Source organism: Mustela lutreola, chromosome 8, assembly GCF_030435805.1.
Source record: "Mustela lutreola isolate mMusLut2 chromosome 8, mMusLut2.pri, whole genome shotgun sequence".
Taxonomy (NCBI): Eukaryota; Metazoa; Chordata; class Mammalia; order Carnivora; family Mustelidae; genus Mustela; species Mustela lutreola.
Window position 1 is genome coordinate 74,718,418 of NC_081297.1, and position 19,456 is coordinate 74,737,873.

Below are 19,456 nucleotides of genomic sequence, written 5' to 3' on the forward strand. Positions count from 1 at the left end.
TGGGGCTCATGTCTTCTAAGCTCATTCAGGCTGGGGCAGAATTCAGTTTTTTGTGGTTGTACTATTGAGATCTCATTTTCTTGCTAATTGTCTGGTTGCTCACCTCCTAAAAGCATCTTTTTCTGTAGGTAGTTGATTATTTGCTTTCTTCCTTTGTTCCATCAGGAGCCTGTCTCTTTGATGTTTGACCTTCTTTTAAAGGCTCACCTGCTTGATTAGATCAGACCCACCCATGATGATTTCTCTTTGATTAATTCCATATCAACTAGCTAGTAAATGAATTGGAAATGATATCCCTTCATATTCATAGTTTCCATCACACTTAGGGGATCACTAGGGATCATATTAAATTTCTACCTACTACACTTTCCTTACAAAAATACCTGTTCCTTGTCTTGGCTTTGACCTGTCACTTTGGATTTATTGGGAGATGACAGAATTATGGCTTATTTTAGTGTTTGTGATTGGACTTTTTCTTGATACTAAAAAATTCATTAGTTTAGAACCTACATGGGGCTCAAACTTATGACCCTAAGGTCAAGAGTTGCATTCTCTACCAGCTAAGCCAGGCAGGTCCCCCCAAACCAGAATCTTAATTTGTACATCATTTATTCTTAATAAAATATTATTTCTATTTCTAAGAAGCAGAGCTGAAGTGACAAGTTTTTTTCCATTCCATTAGGATGATTGTAATTGAGGATGTATTGCTGTCATTATAGTCATAATATAGTTTATCTCATAGAATATACATACAGTATTATCAATTGTAGAAGGAGATCCCCACTTTTCCCCAGAAACAGGTAGGGCTTCATTTGGAAAGAACTTTCTAGTAAGAATCTTGAAAATTCTATATATAACTGGCATGGTATATAATGAGAAAAGAAACTTAATGATCTCAGAATGAGAGTTGAAATACTATCTGGTTATCACAACTCTGATTCGGAGATTGATTTTTCTCTTCAGTCTTACCCTTTGAGTCATCTTCCACCTTTTCTTCAAGTTTTAAAAACAAAAGTGAAGTGTTAATTAAATCTTTTAAATTGTAAGATTAAATTTTTTTAAAAAGTTGGTGAACGCCTGGTGACTCAGTTGGTTAGGTGCCTGCCTTTGGCTCAGATCATAATCCTGGGGTTGGGGCCTGGGATCTGAGTCCTGTATTGGATTCCTTGCTCAGTGGGGAGCCTGCTTCTCCCTCTGCCTGTTTTTCTGTCTGTCTGCTGCTCCCCCTGCTTTTGCTCACTCACTCTCTCTCTCTGTCTGATAAATAAATAAATAAATAAATAAATAAAATCTTAAAAAAAAAAAAAAACCTAATTCTGTAAGATAGCTCTCAAAGATAATTCCAAGATAATGCTTTTTAAACTTAGTTACTATTTGTTACATATTTAAAATCTATTACATATATCTCAAACCCCAGCTCTTCCTAGGAAGGAGTTTGCATCAGTGACTTGCTTGTGAAGGGCTGGAGAATTGTAGGGACCTTGACGGTTTTATATTCTAGGTCAATATTGGTATCAGGACTGGGAATGAAGGGGATAGTTTCACAGTAGTAGTACTAAAAAAAAAAAGTTGTTGGGGCGCCTGGGTGGCTCAGTGAGTTAAAGCCTCTGCCTTCGGCTCAGGTTGTGATCCCTGGGTTCTGGGATCGAGCCCCGCATCGGGCTCTCTGCTCATCAGGAAGCCTGCTTCCCCCTCCCTTTCTCTCTGCCTGTCTCTCTGCTTACTTGTGATCTCTGTCTGTCAATTAAATAAATAAAATCTTTAAAAAAAAATAAAAAGTAAAAAAAATAAAAAAAGTTGTTGCCATTTTCAGGGATTGGTCAGAGTCTTGGCAGGAAACAGATGATACATTCAGACAAAATGATTAGGGAAATTATGGTGGAGGATGGACTACATTGAGGAGACTCTAAGGGACAGTACTCTGATATGAGCAACAGTAGGGGAGAAACCTACTGATGTAGATGTCCTGATAGGGAGTTGTGGCCTTTGGTAAAGGAACATGGCCCACCGACAGGACCTGGCAGGAAAGGAACCAGGAGAATGAATACCTTGACCATGTTCCTGCTGTACAATGTCTTACTGGTACCTCTCACTGCTAGGTGCCACTGGAAACCTAACGGAAAGAAGCTCATTTTTGTAGCTCATGGAAGTTCAGTCTCTTGGGGCACAGGGCATGGTGGAAATGGATGAAGAAGCAGAAAGAATTTTGGCAGAGATCTAGTATGGCTTTTGTATGACATCTTTCATCTTGCAGAGACTACAGTGTGCATTTTAGAGGATAATGTTTTGATTGGGATGCCTACTTATATGATGTCCTAACATTCATAAAACATTCCTAAGTTCTAGCAACTTTTATTATCCTGGTGCTTCTCAAAGAACTGTGTTACAACCAGGAACAAACGGACTTCATGTATCTTTGCCTTTGCTTTGCCTGAACTAACCTTTACTCTCTTCTCTGCCTGGAAAATTCTAATCACCTTTCAAAATCAAATATAATTTCCTGCTGAAACTTTTCCTGTAACTATGCCATTCTCCTCTGACTAATCTTTATTCCATTTCTCCTTTGTATGTAATATTCCACTGAGCACATACTTAATTTTCTTCTGGTTCTTTTTTTTTCCTCCCTCTCCCATGGCTACCTTTCTCAAGGTCTTTATTTTTGTTTTGAAAATCCTTGCTTTACACATTGTTTGACATTTGGTAGAGATTTGTTGACTCAGTGAAGTTTTCTGATTGTCTTGGGTTATAGCCATGCCACCATGTATAGCCATCAGCAACAACAGAAATTTGATGGCCACTTCGGACAAGAGATGAATGAGTCATGTCATCACTTAATATACCCTTTTTCCTTACTCCCTCAGTTGAAGTAGAGGTTTTTCTATTTTTGGGAGAGAGGCTAAACAAGAAAGCCCAGAGTTTCTAGAAGTATTAATTACAGTGATGTAGAGGATTAGACTTTTCTTTAAATCCAGAATTTGGCTGCTTGCTTGCTTGCTTTCTTTCTTTCTTTCTTTCTTTCTTTCTTTCTTTCTTTTTTTGTTTTTGGTCAGCCTTGTGTACTATTTCAATGCAGTTCTCTGAACATCTGGCTGGTTCTTAGCAAAGAAAGTGGCATATAATGCTTCCCCCATGCCCCTATGAAAGGTAGTAGCTTCCTCACTTAAGAGAGAATTTCTTTCAGTGTGCGGTATCCATAGTTGAATCAGGAGGATGAAAAAGTATGAGACATGGGAGTGCAAGTCAGAAGAAGTCAGTGTCCCATCGTTCCCCCCCCCCCCCTTTATTTGCCTTATTAGCCAGTAGGGAACTCTACTTGAGGGAAACAAATCTTTGTTTTCCTAAGTGCCATTGCAAGCCAGAGACTGAGTTGGTTAGTCTAGGAATCGCAGCACTGAACATTAATGTGTATCTTTTGATGTTCCTGAGTGCTAAGAAACTTGAGTCAGGTGGACCTCAAAGAGATGAGGCAGTAGGATATATAGCTAATTATACAGATTAGGATGGGATTTCTGAGTAATTTTAAAAAGTGATTCGTCATTAATGGATTTAAAAGTGAACTTCTTTCCGTCTCTTCCCTTCATAGAAGTGTTTACTTCCTGGTCCCAGGTACACAGTGCTGTGCTTTATTGTTCTTAAGCTTTTTACAGAATTAATCTCTTTAATGGAATTACTGAGGTTTTTCTTTCTTGAATGTCTTAGAGAGATACCTTTCTTCCCATCAATTATCACTGTAATTAAAGATCCATTTCAGGAAGGGAAATTTCTTTTTGTGGACCTGTGTTACTTATTATTTATGCCATGCTGATCTCTTAGGAAAAGGATTCAGCAAGACCACAAATGGTGTACAGGTTCCTATGATGTGTCAGAAACTTTTCTTGTAGGACAAAAGATAGAGGATTAAAGTTGGGTATGTTCTTTCTTAATGTTTGTCTACTAACTGGAATGAACTAGGGGAGAATCAAAAAAGGGACCAGTAACCCTGGTGACTCATTTGTGGTGGCTGTGTGATAGTTGTACTGATTTTTATTGTTTTATGAAAATTTTTAAAAAGATTTTTTTTTATTTATTTGACAGAGAGAGAGAGAGAGAAAACATACAAGCAGGGGGTGGGCTGCAGGCAGAGGGAGAGGGAGAAGCAAGCTCTCTGCTGAGCAGGGATCCCTGATCGGGGGTCCTGTTCAATCCCAGGACCCTGAGATCATGACCTGAGCTGTAGGCAGACGCTTAACCCACTGAGCCACCCAGGTGTCCCAGTTGTCCTAATTTTTAAGAAATGGAAGGGAAGAAATTAGTAAGATATAATTAACAGTAAGATAGCAAATTGAACACTAGTAAGTAGCAATCCCATATAATGATCATCCCAAATACTGACAAGAATGAAAAGGGCAAAGGATCTGAACAGGGAACAGATTTATTGGTGTCGTGTAAGAAGAACAAAGATGTTAACAAGGTGCCAAGTGGGCTAGTTACAGATAGCTGTAAGTAAAAGAGCTACACAAAGTGGGAATCAGGTCAGATTATTGAGTTAACTGGAGAGCTACCACAATCTCATGGGGATGAGATCAGAATAACTCAAGCAAAAAAAGAAGAGACCATTTGCAAAGACATTTAGGTAATGGAAAATTTGTCACATTTTCAAAACTGTAGGTTAAGGACAACAGTGTATTCTGACAGAGTAAGGGATTAACAACAGCCAAATGCAAAAAGGGAGACATTTGTGTATTATTTCCTTTCTGTTTATGGGGAAAAATAAAAATATCTTGACCAACTAGTAAAAGAAAGGTTTATTTCTTGTGTTGCCTTTAATTAAACAGGGACAGAGGGATAGGAGAATGAGGGTGTAAGAAAAAGTCTGGAAGGTACTAAAACTACATGTGTTTAAAAATACAGGTTTGGATGGAACTAGAGGGTATTATGCTAAGGGAAATAAAGTCACTCAGAGAAAGAGGAATACCATATGATTTCACTCCTATGTGGAATTTAAGAAACAAAATAGATGAGCATAAGGATGGGGTGTTTGGTGGCTCAGTTGGTTAAGTGTCTGTCTTCAGCTTAGGTCATGATCTCAGGGTTCTGGGATCAAGCCCAACATCGGGCTCCCAGCTCATCATGAAGCCTGCTTCTCCCTCTCCCTCTGCTGCTCCTTCTGCTTGTACTCTCTCTCTGTCAAATAAATAAAACCTTAAAAAAAAAACATGAACATAGGGGAAGGGAAGGAAAAATACAATAAGATAAAAACAGAGGAAGGCAAACTATAAGGGGCTCTTAACTATAGGGTTGTTGGAGGGGTGCTGGTGGGGGGATGACTTAAATGGGTAATGAGCATTGGGGGTCACTTGTTGTGATGAATACTGTGTGTTTTATGTGAGTGATGAATCACAAAATTCTACCCCTGAAACTAATACTACACTATATGTTAACTAACTTGAATTTAAATAAAATACTGAAGGAAAAAAATTACTGGCTTGATTGCCACAATGTTTGAACTTAGGTTAATGAATGGTGTTATTGCTACTCTTATAATTTAGGGAAAAAACAAAACAAAACACTGGTGACTGCACAAGTCCTAGGAGGGTTTAAATTATAATGGCATGTATTTATGTACTTAAAACAATATCCCTTCAGTAACTACAAATCATTGGTTAGTTATTTGTCAACATTCTTGTCACTAGCATTTAATCAAATTTAATTCAAGAGTAAGGACAACGTCTATCATAATGATCTATTTCCCCCTTTTTAAAGAACCTGTTACACAGGAACTTCATTCTCTTCCTTTCTGAATGAAATTTCTTTATTGGCTATATGGAGATAGTAAAAATGATGATAGTACTAAAAGGGATAAAAATTCCCATTTTGGTTGCAGCTGTACTCTGTGTTAGTATGAATAGAGGGATAATGAGACTTGGTTATTTATTGCTATGAAAAATGGTTAACTTTAGGGTTATGACTTTTCATTTCAAATGGAGGTGTAACATTATTCTGCTTGATGATCTTTGCATGGCAATATATATTTGTATCTTTGTATGTATACTTATATATCCAGGATAGTGTTCACTGTTACACATCTGTTCCTCACATAACAATTCTGCATTTGTTTGTTCTATAGTCTCAGGACATCCAAAGGGTGTTTTGAAAAATGTGGCAATAGTTTGGGGAGCCTAAGAATAAATTATGCATACCATATTAGAAGGTTCAAGCAGAATTAAGATGATAAAGGTGACTTATAAAGGAACTGATTTGGAGAATTTTCAAGTGGTGCTGTAGCAACAATAGTAACATAGTAACACTGTATACCTCCATAGACTTTCATTGCCACGTAATAACTCATGTGTTCAACATTCTGTGATATAGATAATGTAGTCATAGTATTACCATTTTATAGTTAAGGAAACAGGCTTAGAGAGTGACTTGCCAAATGTCATAGTTAGTATGTGTTAAGACCTGGGAGGAGGCTGAGATTTTACCTTCTTCTTCTTCTTCTTTTTTTTTTTTTTAAAATTTATTTGTCAGAGAGAGAGAGAGAGAGAGAGAGCACAGGCAGACAGAGGCAGAGGGAGAAGCAGGCTCCCCGCCAAGCAAGGAGCCTGATGTGGGATTCGATCCCAGGATGCTGGGATCATGACCTGAGCCGAAGGCACCCGCTTAACCAACTGAGCCACCCAGGCATCCCGAGATTTTGCCTTCTTTACAAGTTAACAAGCTAGTCTGTTACTGTTTCATGTATAATGACAGAAGCCACAGGTTCTTGAGTTAGAGATAAAGCATTTAAGCTTCGTGATGATTTGAACTGCTTCCCAATTCTCCTCTTATGGAGGCAATGCAGGTAAGCCTATTATATGTGTGCTATGCAAGCAGTGGAGCATTGAGAAACACCAGACTCGAGGATTCAATGATTTTATTTTAAACAGAAACAAGCTAGCTCTTTGTCAGGTGAAGACATGATCCCTAATGGTTGCTTGCAGCAAATGCAACTTTGAGAAATGATCCTTAAAAAGAGCAGTCAGGGACTTGCATTCTTGGCATATCCAGTAAGAATGTGTAGGGATGCTCAGGGCTCAAAGTGGATTGCCTCCTCCAACAGTATGGGGCAGAATCAAACTTTAAATAAACTCAATTTTTTTTGTGTCTGATGACTAAAACTCTAGCTGAACAGATAGCAGTTATAAACCTCCCACTCCCACCCCCATATATTTATCTTCTTTTTTTGGTCCTATCCAGGACATCTTGAAACTAGTGCTCTTGGCTTATTTGATATACTTATTTACTAAGACCAGTTATGGTTATTATTATGAAGGCAGAGAACAGAAAACAGGGTCCAATTTAGGAAAGTTACGGGTGTCAGTTTCCGAATCTCTCCTAATATTCACCAGCTACTGCCACTGCAAAGAGCTGTGGTTATGTTTTTATAAATAAAGTTCCTTGTTCCTATGGCACAGTTACATTTGCTACAAAGACTGAAGGGAATGATAGGAACCATAAAACATAAGGGGGAAAAAAATAAGGTACAAGTGGTGTAACTATTGGCGGGTACAGGAAAAAAAGGGTTGTTTACTGATAATTCTTTTAAGTCAGGATTTTACTTTCTTAAAGGAATAACTAGGATGAATTTGAATTAGAAAGGACCTTAAGAATATTAAATCCAGGCTCCCCATCTTGGAGATTAGAAAATTGAGACATGGGGTGGTTGAATAATTGTTCAAAATCAAGATTTTTAGTAACAGAGTAAAGTGATGGAGCAAAGTTAGATTATTGGGATAATCCCATGCCTAGTATTGGAAGGTTCCTGCCCTCACTTAACTAGAGCAGTAGATAGGATTCAGTCAGCAAATGTTGAATGACTTTATTTCATGATTGAATAAGATCTATTCTCTGTTCTTAAAGAAATCATTTGCTGGTAGAGCAATAAGAATTCAATTTGATAGCTGCTATTCTAAAACCATGTACAAATTGCTTAGATTAATTCAAGCTTGGGGTGGTCAGGGAAAGCATTATAAAGGTACAGATGTTTGAGTTAGGTCTTGAAAAATTACAAAGGCATGTCCATGCAGAGAGATGGAGGCTTGGCATTCCAAGCAGAGGGAAAACCATATGTGTTGGCATGGTGAATGAAAGTATATAAAGAGATCAAGAATGATCAATGGTTTGGTGTAGCCAGATGTAACTAGATTTGAAAATGGAACAACAAGGAGAAAACAGATTAGGAAAATGTTAGAAACCATGTTAAATGATTAGGACATTTTGGGGAGGAAACACTGACATTTAAGGCAAGTTGGCATATGAGGTCTAAAAAGAAAAGATTGGTTCAGAAATCAGAATTGGTTAAAAGGAAAAAGTGACTTCACAAAAGCCAACTGCAGGTAAAGAAATGAAAAATATGGTGTATGAAGGGTAGCAAAATATGCCTCCCCCAAATATGCCATTTTGACATGCGGATTATTTTGATGGAAGGCAATTTTTAAAAAGAGCAGATACAAGGAAAGACCTCTCCCTCTTCCTATTTGTCTAAAAGCAGGGCATAAATTTGTAAAGGTGTTTCCCCTCCCCTCTAGACAGGAAGGACAGAAGTTAGTCACTAGAATGGAGATGGAGGAACCTACATAACAAACTTTAGCATTTATCATCCATTAGTTTCTCTTTAAGTTTACCTTCCCACTATTTGCTGTTCTAGAAACTCAGTTCTTTTTCCTTTTGTTATTATGCTGTGTAAGTCCAAATTCTAACTATCCTTTGCATTATTCATCACTGAGTATTCCCATGTGTATGCATGATATACATGTGAATAAACTTCTATTTGTTTTTCCTTTGTTAGTCTGCTTTTGTCAGTCTAATTTACAGCACCACTGCCAGTAGAACCTAAGAGGTTAGAGGGAAGAAGTTTTTTCCCTCCTCTACAAGTTGTAAATAGGGTCAAATACTGAAAAGAGGTCAGGTAGGATGAAGACTAAAAAGTGTCCACTTTATTTGGAAATGAGAAGTGTTTCTTTGGCGCCTCTTTCCAAGAGTTTCAGTAGAGTATGAAATTAGGAGCTAAGTAACTATATGTCAAAGGAAAGATTTAAATGTGAGAAAATGGAGAAAGCATTTATCTTAAAACTGAATAATGAACAGTTTGAATCAAATTGTTGCAAGCCTTCAATCTTTACAAACTAGATCCAACAAATTACTTTTCTTTTTTTTGGTATGGCTCTTGGTGGATTTCCCTGTTCAGACCCACCCATTGATCAGTTGCCCTCAAAGGATAAAAAGTCTATACCTTATGCTAAGAAAAAAAGCACATTCTCCACCAAAACTGTCACTGTTTTCCATAATGGCCACACCCAGCCTACATTCATTTTTAATGTGACATTTAAAAAAACTAAACAGATATCATCTCTATTAGCAAATTTATATTGTAGGCCATGATTGTTGGCCTTCATCATGTAATATTGCTATGAAATATTGAAATATCTTATCCTAAATATTTATGACATAAGTTTTATGTACAAATATTTTTCTTTAGGAAGCAGTTTCAAATGTATTTACTTAACATGATTACACATTTTGAAAAATCTGTGAGGTTTTGTTATTATTTCTTAGTGTTAATGTTAGCCAAAATGTTAACACTGATTCTTTCTTAGTGTTGGGATTAGGTGAATACATTTAATATTCTTATTTTTACATAAAAATACTAAGAAAGAAGGTACTTCAAAATATTTAGAGTCATAGATGTCAGATTCCATTTTTATTTTTATTATTTTTTGAGCTATTTTTAGTTTGTTATTTCACAGAAGGGCTGATATATTTTGTCTATATATAATTTCAAATTATAGCTTTGAAATTGAGGTTAGTAGCTGGGTCAATTTCAAATTCTTCACATTATTAAAGCAGTTGAGTTGGCTTGGGTTAGAACTTCATGTGAGAATTTTTAAGTATAAATTTAGGGAATTATAGAGTTTAAAATACTAATTTTTATAAATAAATAAATAAAATACTAATTTTTGAGGGGTGCCTGGGTGGCTCAGTGGGTTAAAGCCTCTGCCTTCGGCTCAAGTTGTGGTCCCAGGGTCCTGGGATCAAGCCCCACATTGGGCTCTCTGCTCAGCAGGGAGCCTGCTTGCCCCTCTCTCTCTACCTGCCTCTCTGCCTGCTTGTGATCTCTGTCTGTCAAATAAATGAATAAAATCTTTAAAAAAATACTAATTTTTGAAGGTGAATTGTAAAGGTGAATGAATATATCTCTAGCTTTTAAAATATAATCAATCTCCAATTATCTGCCTATAGAGGAGACCATCCCCTTCTAGTTGGGAGTTTCTCAGACCTGTTGGGAAACTACCATTGCCTGGATCCAGCTGAAAAGGGTTCCACCCATCTTGCTGGTTTGTAAAACCATTCTCTCTCCCCACCCATGCAAATGGGTGGAATTGCACATGATCCATACTTCAAACACAACCCTCCTTGCCATTAGCAAGGATAATAATCAGATGAATAGAGGTCGGGAGATTAAGTTCTGAATGATGCTGGCATTCTAAAATGGGCTGTCATACCTGCAATGCAAATAGCATCTACTTTGTCATGTTAAAATGAAATTAGAAATCTTAATAGCCAAATAAGTTAGCCCATGGTTATAGTAATTTCCTTAAAAACTGAGATACTGATTTCAGATAGTAGCCCAGTGCTTATTTTTATTTAGACAGTTTGAGTTTATTTTTATCTGCTTTCTTACGTGGGATTTGTTAAGCTTCATGGTGCAGCTCTAAAGAAGGGAGAGAGCAGAATCCTGGGGGCATGAGGTAAAAGAGAGAAAGGCCTGGATTCAGATGTGACTTTATGTTGGAATGCAAAGAGTTAGCTAGAGCTTTTTGAAATCTAAACAGACTGTAAACATGAGATATTCAGGCTGGAAAAGGAATTAGGAAGTGAGAGAGTGGGGAAGACTGTCCAGGGAAAGAGAGCAGTATATTTGAAGGTATAGAGGCTAGAGAGAGAGAGAGCATAGTTTATTAGTAAAACTGGTTAAAAATAAGCCATCATCACCGCCACCATCAACAATAAAAATTCTTTATTTCTTTTATTTCTTTTTTTCTTTTTATTTTTTTAAAAGATTTTATTTATTTATTTGACAGAGAGAAATCACAAGTAGATGGAGAGGCAGGCAGAGAGAGAGAGGGAAGCAGACTCCCTGCTGAGCAGAGAGCCCGATGCGGGCCTCGATCTCAGGACCCTGAGATCATGACCTGAGCCGAAGGCAGCGGCTTAACCCACTGAGCCACCCAGGCGCCCGAAAATTCTTTATTTCAAAGATGAAGCATGGCCAGAGGAGAGACTGCAGAGGGATTTAGGGACGTACTGAGGGATTTTAAGCAAGGTAGTGACATGATCAACTTCATATTTTACAAATATCACTGATATCACAGTGTATGAAGCGGATTGTTGTGGGCAAGAATTGACACAGGCAGGCTAGTGAGGAGACTCGAAATAATCCAAGTAAGAAATAATGATGGTGTTAATGGGAAAAGAAAGAAATTGGTGGGCTCTTGAGCTATTTCAGAGATAACCGTAGCTCTTGGAGATCAATTAGATGGAATAAGGAAGAGGGAGTAATTGAGGTTGACTCTCCTGTTTCTAGCTTGGCAACAGTCTGAATGGTGATTCTCCCAAGGAGGATGGGGATTTTATTCCGGTTTCCACCCCATGACTGAATGAAGTAAGAAAGGGAAAAAGTTTGAAAGTTTGAAAGGAAGGAGTTTGAAAGGAAGAGAATACTAATTTTGAGAAAGACCACTCACTTATCCAGAAAACGTGGAGCCAGAAAGCCAGAGCTGCTGCTGCCATTAGCTCTTTCTGTAGTCCATGGTTGAGGTTTCTTATAAGAAACCCTTTGTTTTATTTGTTATGATATCAGTCTATTTTTATAACAGTATGTAAATATAATTTTCCTTTCCCCCTTTTAAAAATACAGTATCCTGCAGTCAAAATAATGTTAGATCAAAAAGGACCTTGGAAATTATGGTTTCTTTGCACAGGTGAGAAAGTGGGAGCTCTGAGGAAGACTGTGATAGCTGTGGGGTGACAGAGTAGTGAAACCCGGGTCTTCTAATGGCTACTTTATTGCTCTTTCCATGGTACCTAACCAGCTCCACACTGCTTACTGTGTTCCATTAAAACAAATAAGTTTAACTGAAGACTTGATAAAAAGAAAGTATCATTATCACAGAGGAAAGAAAAAATGGCATAAATAAATATGTTGTTTATTTAACACAATTTTATGGTAGTGTAGAATTCCATTTTTGATAGCCAGGGTTGCAGAAATCCAGTCCCTTCTCAGTATTATATTTCCTGTCCTTCCATTGACTTTCCTTCCTGATGAATCTGAAAGGGTTAAAAGTCAGGCAATGTGGTCTTAGGTTTGGTTTTATCTCTAATAAATTGATGAACTCATTCCACTTCTATTGACCCCATTAAAAACGAACAAACAACCTCATATCTCAAATAATAAGAATTTGGGACCAGATTCTTTTTTTTTTTTTTAAAGATTTTATTTATTAATTTGACAGAGAGAAATCACAAGTAGATGGAGAGGCAGCCAGAGAGAGAGAGAGAGGGAAGCAGCAGAGAGCCCGATGCGGGACTCGATCCCAGGACTCTGAGATCATGACCTGAGCCGAAGGCAGTGGCTTAACCCACTGAGCCACCCAGGTGCCCTGGGACCAGATTCTTTTAAAAATCCTTTCTTTGGTCTGTCTTTATCATTTTCTGTTTTCTGTCACTGGCTATCTTTACTTTCGTCCTTAAACTGCTTTTCCTTTTTCATGGCCAATAGGAATCTTTTAAAAAACCTAGGTACTGTAAATCAGTGAGGTGTACATCCAGGATAGTCCTTTTTTTTCTTAACGTTTTTATTGATTTATTTGAGAGAGCACACGTGTGCAAGCACAAGTGCAAGCAGTGGGGGGTCGGGGCAGAGGGAAAGAATCTCCTTGCCAAGTATGGAGCCCTATGGGACCATGGGGCTTGGCTCAAACCTGGGTTATATGCAGGGCTTGATCTAATGATTCCAAGGTCATGACCTGAGACAAAATCGAGAGTCAGATGCTTAACGGACTGAGCCACCCAGGCACTCCAGGATATTCTTTTTATAGATTAAGTAGAATAGGGCCAGGTTTGGGTTTGTTCTATTAGCAACATATCACCATATTTACTTTCCTTCTTTAAAAATAGGCCTTGAAGGGGCACCTGGGTGGCTCAATGGGTTAAGCCTCTGCCTTTGGCTCAGGTCATGAACTCAGGGTCCTGGGATCAAGCCCTGTGTTGGGCTCTCTGCTCAGCGGGGAGCCTGCTTCTCCATCTCTCTCTGCCTGCTTCTCTGCCTGCTTGTGATCCCTCTCTCTGTCAAATAAATAAATTAAAAAATAAATAAAAATAGGCCTTGAAATCAGGAAGAGAAGCAGGAGAGCAAAGTCCTAGAATCTGGAGTAGAAGGGTTTGGGTGTAAGGTGGGTATAATGCTGTGGTCTTCCAAGTAGAGAGAGAACACCTAAGAGGTATGCCTGTTGAATCACTGGGTTTTGGAGAGAAAATATTGGAACATCTCTTTGTATTTATTTTTAATTTCCTTCTTTACAGCTTGTGCTTTTGTGCATATCATAATACGGGACACATCAGTAGAGTATGTGCATAGCATTTTTAATGAATACATGTGCCTACATATTGTGAGAGTGTGCTTTAAGATATTAAGCTGACAGAAGGATATGGTTAAATGAGTTTGGAAACCATTGATGAGGAATTTGCAAAAAAGCAAGTTAGGGGCATTAAGATAAATATTATGTACTTAATTTCTCACTTTTGGCTATTATCTTCCTTCAAAATAAAGAGAAGAAACTTAAAACAAAAATAACAGCAACAAACAACATTTTGGTGGCAGAATTTATTTTAACTGAATCTTTAACTTGTTACAATTGTGGAAAAGCATTCATACACAAAGTATTTAGTTTTAAGATTAATTGTATTCTTGTTCATGATTTTTTTTTATTGCCAAGTAACTCATACTGAATTTGGCCCAGTATAATTTAATTTATTTAAACTTGCAACTGAAGAAGCAATAGTAGATTACATTTGTGTTTTAAAAAGATGTGGCTAGGAATTTTCAAGTGCTATTTTTCAGGATTTTTTTTCCCCATTCATTTTATTTTATTTTATTTTTTCCTAATTATTTCTCACAGAATAAGACCACAGCTTGCCAAAGAGAAGATTGAAGGATGCCATATTTGTACATCTGTCACACCGGGAGAACCTCAGGTCTTCCTAGGGAAAGATAAAGCTTTTACTTTTGATTATGTGTTTGACATTGAATCTCAGCAAGAGCAGATCTACACTCAATGTATAGAAAAACTAATTGAAGGTTGTTTTGAAGGATACAATGCTACCGTTTTTGCCTATGGACAAGTAAGTGTCTTACTTAATCAAATTAGTTTCTTAGAAGCTGTAACTGTTCAGAAGTGTCATTTCACTTGCACTTTTATTTTTGTTTCTTGAACTTATGTTATTAATATCAAGCATGCATTTTTCTCTGTTCTATTCTTTATTCAGACTGGAGCTGGCAAAACATATACAATGGGAACAGGATTTGATGTTAATATCATCGAGGAAGAACAGGGGATTATTTCTCGTGCTGTTAAACACCTTTTCAAGAGTATTGAAGAGAAGAAGCACACTGCAATTAAAAATGGGCTTCCTCCTCCAGATTTTAAAGTGAATGCCCAATTCTTAGAGGTAATAGTCTAATTGTGTCATTGGTTTCCTTTATATCTTTCCCTTAAGACCATAACGCTTAACAGTTTTATACTCCTAGTTTCTAGTAGAGTATTTGGCGCTTAGTGCTTAATAAATAACATTTGAGTAAATTAATTTTAGGTAATAGGTTGTAGTAACAATAGACAATAAGTAATAAATATTCTTGTTGATATCAAACATTGTAAAGACTTGACCAGTGTTCATAGAGTAAAACAATATTGTTTTTTTCAGACTCCATCTTATAATTACTGTTGTAATGTAGGCAGGCTCACGAAGATCTGGGAACTCAGCAGCTAAGAAGGAGGGAAGATGTGCAGAATAATAGGACTGAGGCCGTAGCACTAATGGGGCTGCAGAAGCTGGTATTGCTGCAAGGATAGGCCTGTGTTTTATGTAATGTCCAAAGGTTGGGGCAGGTTTGGATTAATTTAGGGCGGTCTAGTCTGGTGGGAGGGACATACAATTAAGAGGACATCTGGGACTTGAGCAATACTGCAGTTAGGTGGATGGCAACATTATAATTCTGGGTGCTTGGTCCAAAGAGTATTCTAGTCTGGTTCTAGTCTAGATGGCCTGAGCTAATGATTTTGATCATTGATGAAATAGTTTATTCAGCATTATATAGCAGAAAATAGAAAATTTAATTCAAATTAACATCCATTATCTTACTGCTCATTTTAATGGACATCCCAATTTAGTAAAAACTGGGAATAACCTATGTACTTTTTACCAAAAGAAAGGTAATTGATGGTAGAAAAATAAAAGAAACAGTGTTCTTCTGCCTTCCCTTTCACCATCCAGTTGTAATTAGGCATTGTGACTGTAAGCAAATCGATAGAAAAATAGGTGTATGCATCCTCTTCAAAGGTGTAATCTTAGCCACTATTGATACAGAAACACTAATATCATTGCTGACCTTGGAAAAATACTAAGTACTAATTTTTAGATACATTAATAAAGATTGTAGGGCAATAGGAAATATTTTTAGCTGAAGTAGTAAAAATTCTTAAAATCCTCCCTAAGCCTAGGATTTGTCTGCATTTTGGTATTTCTGAGTTTACTTATATTTATAAATAATTGTTTATCTCGCAAATGATTAATAGATCATTTTAGTCTTCAACTCATTAGTCATGATTAAGACATTTAGTGTTCTTACTCTTATGAAGAAATCTAGCATTTATTTGTATTTGTAATAATAATTGTATCATTCATTTTCATGTGTTATTTTAAAGAAATATATTGTTTTGAAGATGTTTTAAGGTATGTTTGAAAGATAATATGCAATATATGTTAATAGCCATGAGGCGATTTCTTATAATATTATAATATTTATATAATAATAATATCATATTTCTTTTTAATAGCTATATAATGAAGAGGTCCTTGATTTATTTGATACCACTCGTGATATTGATGCAAAAAATAAAAAATCAAATATAAGAATTCATGAAGATTCAACTGGAGGAATTTACACTGTGGGAGTCACAACACGTACTGTGAATACAGAATCAGAGGTGACATTTATATTAAAGTTAAAGTAGAACATATTTGGCTTTATTTAATAATCAGCTTTACTGATAGTTTGCCTAAGATCAAGAATGAAATTTGTATCCTTATGTATAATATGGAGTTAAAATCTTGTCTTTTCCCCCATTTTTTATATCAGGATTATATTATTTACAATGTCAGGGTTATGATAAAATCAGTACATTTATCATAGCATGAAAAGAATCTAAGGCAATGTATGTATAGTTTTTTTTTCACAGCTAGAGAAAGAGATTTAGATCATTGAAGGTGAAGGATGAGCCCTCAATTCTTTTGTTCCTTTTGCTGTCACATATGTAGGAGTATATCATGGTTCCTAAAGGGAAACTATTAAGAAAAGTTACAGAAAAATATTTCAAGGGAAGATACAGAAGGGCCCGAGTAATTCAAGTTGTTTCTCAGTTTGTTCCCAAGTGTTCTACTGTAACAGTTTTGGAATGGAAGTTGCAAATGTCAGCAACTGACAGACAATGGAATCTCAGTGTTTTCTCCTATTAAAAAAATAATGCACTATTATACTGAGAAGTTCAGCTCAGAAAGTGCCTGTAACTAAAATAATATGAAAATCCACATCTTTCATATCCCATATCCATATGGTAGGTTTTGGCCATTAGATTAGATTTCTGATTGTGTAGTATCTTGTTTAAATATTGTTCAAGTAAAATCTTTCTTTTCCTTTTCCAGATGATGCAGTGTTTGAAGCTGGGTGCTTTATCCCGGACTACTGCTAGTACCCAGATGAATGTTCAGAGCTCTCGTTCACATGCCATTTTTACCATTCATTTGTGTCAAACCAGAATGTGTCCCCAAATAGATGCTGTGAGTTTTTTAGTTCTAATTTCTTTTATTTTTTTAAGATTTTTTTTTTTTTTTTAAAATTTACTTGACACAGAGAGAGAGCATATGCAGAGGGAGCAGCAGGCAGAAGGAGAGGGAGAAACAGGCTCCCCACTGACCAGGGAGCCTGATGTGGGACATGACCCCAGGACCCTGGGATCATGACCTGAGCCAAAGGGAGATGTTTGACCTACTGAGCCACCTAGGAACCCTTTAGTTCTCATTTCTTAAACTTGCAGGCTTCGTTTTCCTGAAAATTCACATAAATCCCAGGAGAATCCATTTAAGTCCAATTTAGTTTACTCATTCCTTTTCTTAATGAGATGCCTTTGATTGTATTTAAACTGAGGCTGGCCAACCATGTAAGATTTTGAGATAAAAATGGATATGTGTCTGCAGCAACCAGAAAGCAAGCTGTGGCTTTGTGGTGATGGATGTTGTCATCCAAGACCCCTTGCTTTTGATGACTGTGCATTACAGGTTTCTCTTCATCAGTATAAGCAAAGACTCAGTTGATAACATCTGGTTTCTGACTGGCAAGCTTCTTTCTACCTTTGCCTAAGCTTCTAATTGCCAGTAAATTTTTTTGCATTTACATTTATTTGGCTACTTGCCTATTTTTGAGTATTATATGTATTTAATATATACTTTTATTTAATGTACATATAATGAGGACAAGGTGAGATCAGAGGATATTTAGTGTCACATTAATAAAATATTTTTTATTAATTGCAGGAAAATGCGACTGATAATAAGGTGATTTCCGAATCGTCACAGCTGAATGAATTTGAAACCTTGACTGCAAAGTTCCATTTTGTTGATCTGGCAGGATCGGAAAGACTGAAGCGTACTGGAGCTACAGGCGAGCGAGCAAAAGAAGGCATTTCCATCAATTGTGGACTTGTAAGACTTAAGACCATAGCTTTGTGCTGAGAATATATGAACATTACTTGTGTCCTTTTCCCTTTTGTAATATATAATACCCAAGTGGGAATCCTTCACGTGCTGAGCTGAAAAATGAAAGTTAGAGTAAACTTATACATTTAGGTGTTAAGCACATTATAGGCTTTTTTTCTTTAAAACATTGCAGTTTTTTACATGTGTATAGATTTAGTTGGATTAAATTTTATGATATATGCAGAAAATAATATATATAGTAGAAATGATTTTAAAAATTCTTCCCACCTTTAAAAATACACTGTCAAAATCATTTAATATTAAATATTTCATGGGATGACTTCAAAGTAGATTTTTTTGGCTAATATTTTCTGACAGTCATTTTATTTTGGGTATTATAATCAGTTTTTTAAAAGTAATGATTGTTATAAAACGATAATTTTCCTGTATTAGGAGTTAATTTTAATACCATGCCACCTAGTGGTATTTTTTGATTGCAAAACACCTTTTTTTCTAGTATAAGGCTTGTGTTTACAGAAGAAAAAGTTTCAGGGCAAGTTTTTGTATAATAAATCTTTTCCTGTTGACTTTCATTATAAAATTAGACATTTATTCCTGCATGAAAGTAATGACATCCCTAAATTTCTGTGATGCAGGTAGCATCAGGGTCTGTGTTTTCTGCTTTGCTTCCTTCCCTCCCTGCCTACAGCTGGGGATGCCAGTCAGATGGTCCTATTTTACTATTGTCCAGTATTTGTTCCTAGAGGATTGTAACTCCTGGTGTGGAAATTAACAACCAAGGCTGGGTAGAGAGAGCCAGACTTCCCAACTGCAACTTCCATCTTGATGTTTACACTGTGGTTCGGTGTTGTGTTAAAGGGAGTGACCTGGATCCTATACTTGGTGTATTGATCTGAATGTCTTAGGAGATAAAATCACGGTGGAATTTCCATTTGTGCTGTCAGGAAAAAACAAAAGCCATCAGTCTGTTTTCTGGTTTAGGCCACTGAAACATGTCGGGATACATCTGGTAGAGTTTCAGCTTCTTTGGAGAAGGGGAACTAAGACACAGTGTGATGCTGATGTGGGTCTCTGCAGGATCCACTGGTCCTGACAAAGACATGGTTATAGCTGTTTGCATTACTGAAAGCGAGTGTGACCAGGGTAAGATCTAGCTGTCCCTTCACTCTGGTAGGAAAAACAATAGGAGTCTCAGGAGGAGTGACTCCAGAGTTCTGTAATTTGGCCTACTTTTTAAATATTGGATGAATAGCACATAGATTCATTATATTTGTAAAGATAACTATACTTGTGTTAAGAACACCTTGTTCAGAGAAATCATACTGATATTTTTATTATGGTTAAAGAAGAGTTTGTTTTTCTATAAGGAAGATATATTGCACTAAAA

At 36.7% G+C, this 19,456-nt stretch overlaps 1 protein-coding gene across 8 annotated transcripts in view; it reads left to right on the plus strand.

Annotated features, from left to right (window-relative positions):
• KIF21A (kinesin family member 21A) overlaps positions 1–19,456 on the plus strand; it is a 151,199-nt gene that overhangs the window by 65,011 nt on the left and 66,732 nt on the right. For all 8 annotated transcript variants that reach the window (XM_059185649.1, XM_059185652.1, XM_059185656.1 and 5 more), the window contains exons 2-6: positions 14,199–14,421; positions 14,566–14,748; positions 16,134–16,283; positions 16,999–17,133; positions 17,887–18,054. In XM_059185649.1, coding sequence (XP_059041632.1) covers positions 14,199–14,421; positions 14,566–14,748; positions 16,134–16,283; positions 16,999–17,133; positions 17,887–18,054 — 859 coding nt within the window. The remainder of the gene's footprint in view (positions 1–14,198; positions 14,422–14,565; positions 14,749–16,133; positions 16,284–16,998; positions 17,134–17,886; positions 18,055–19,456) is intronic.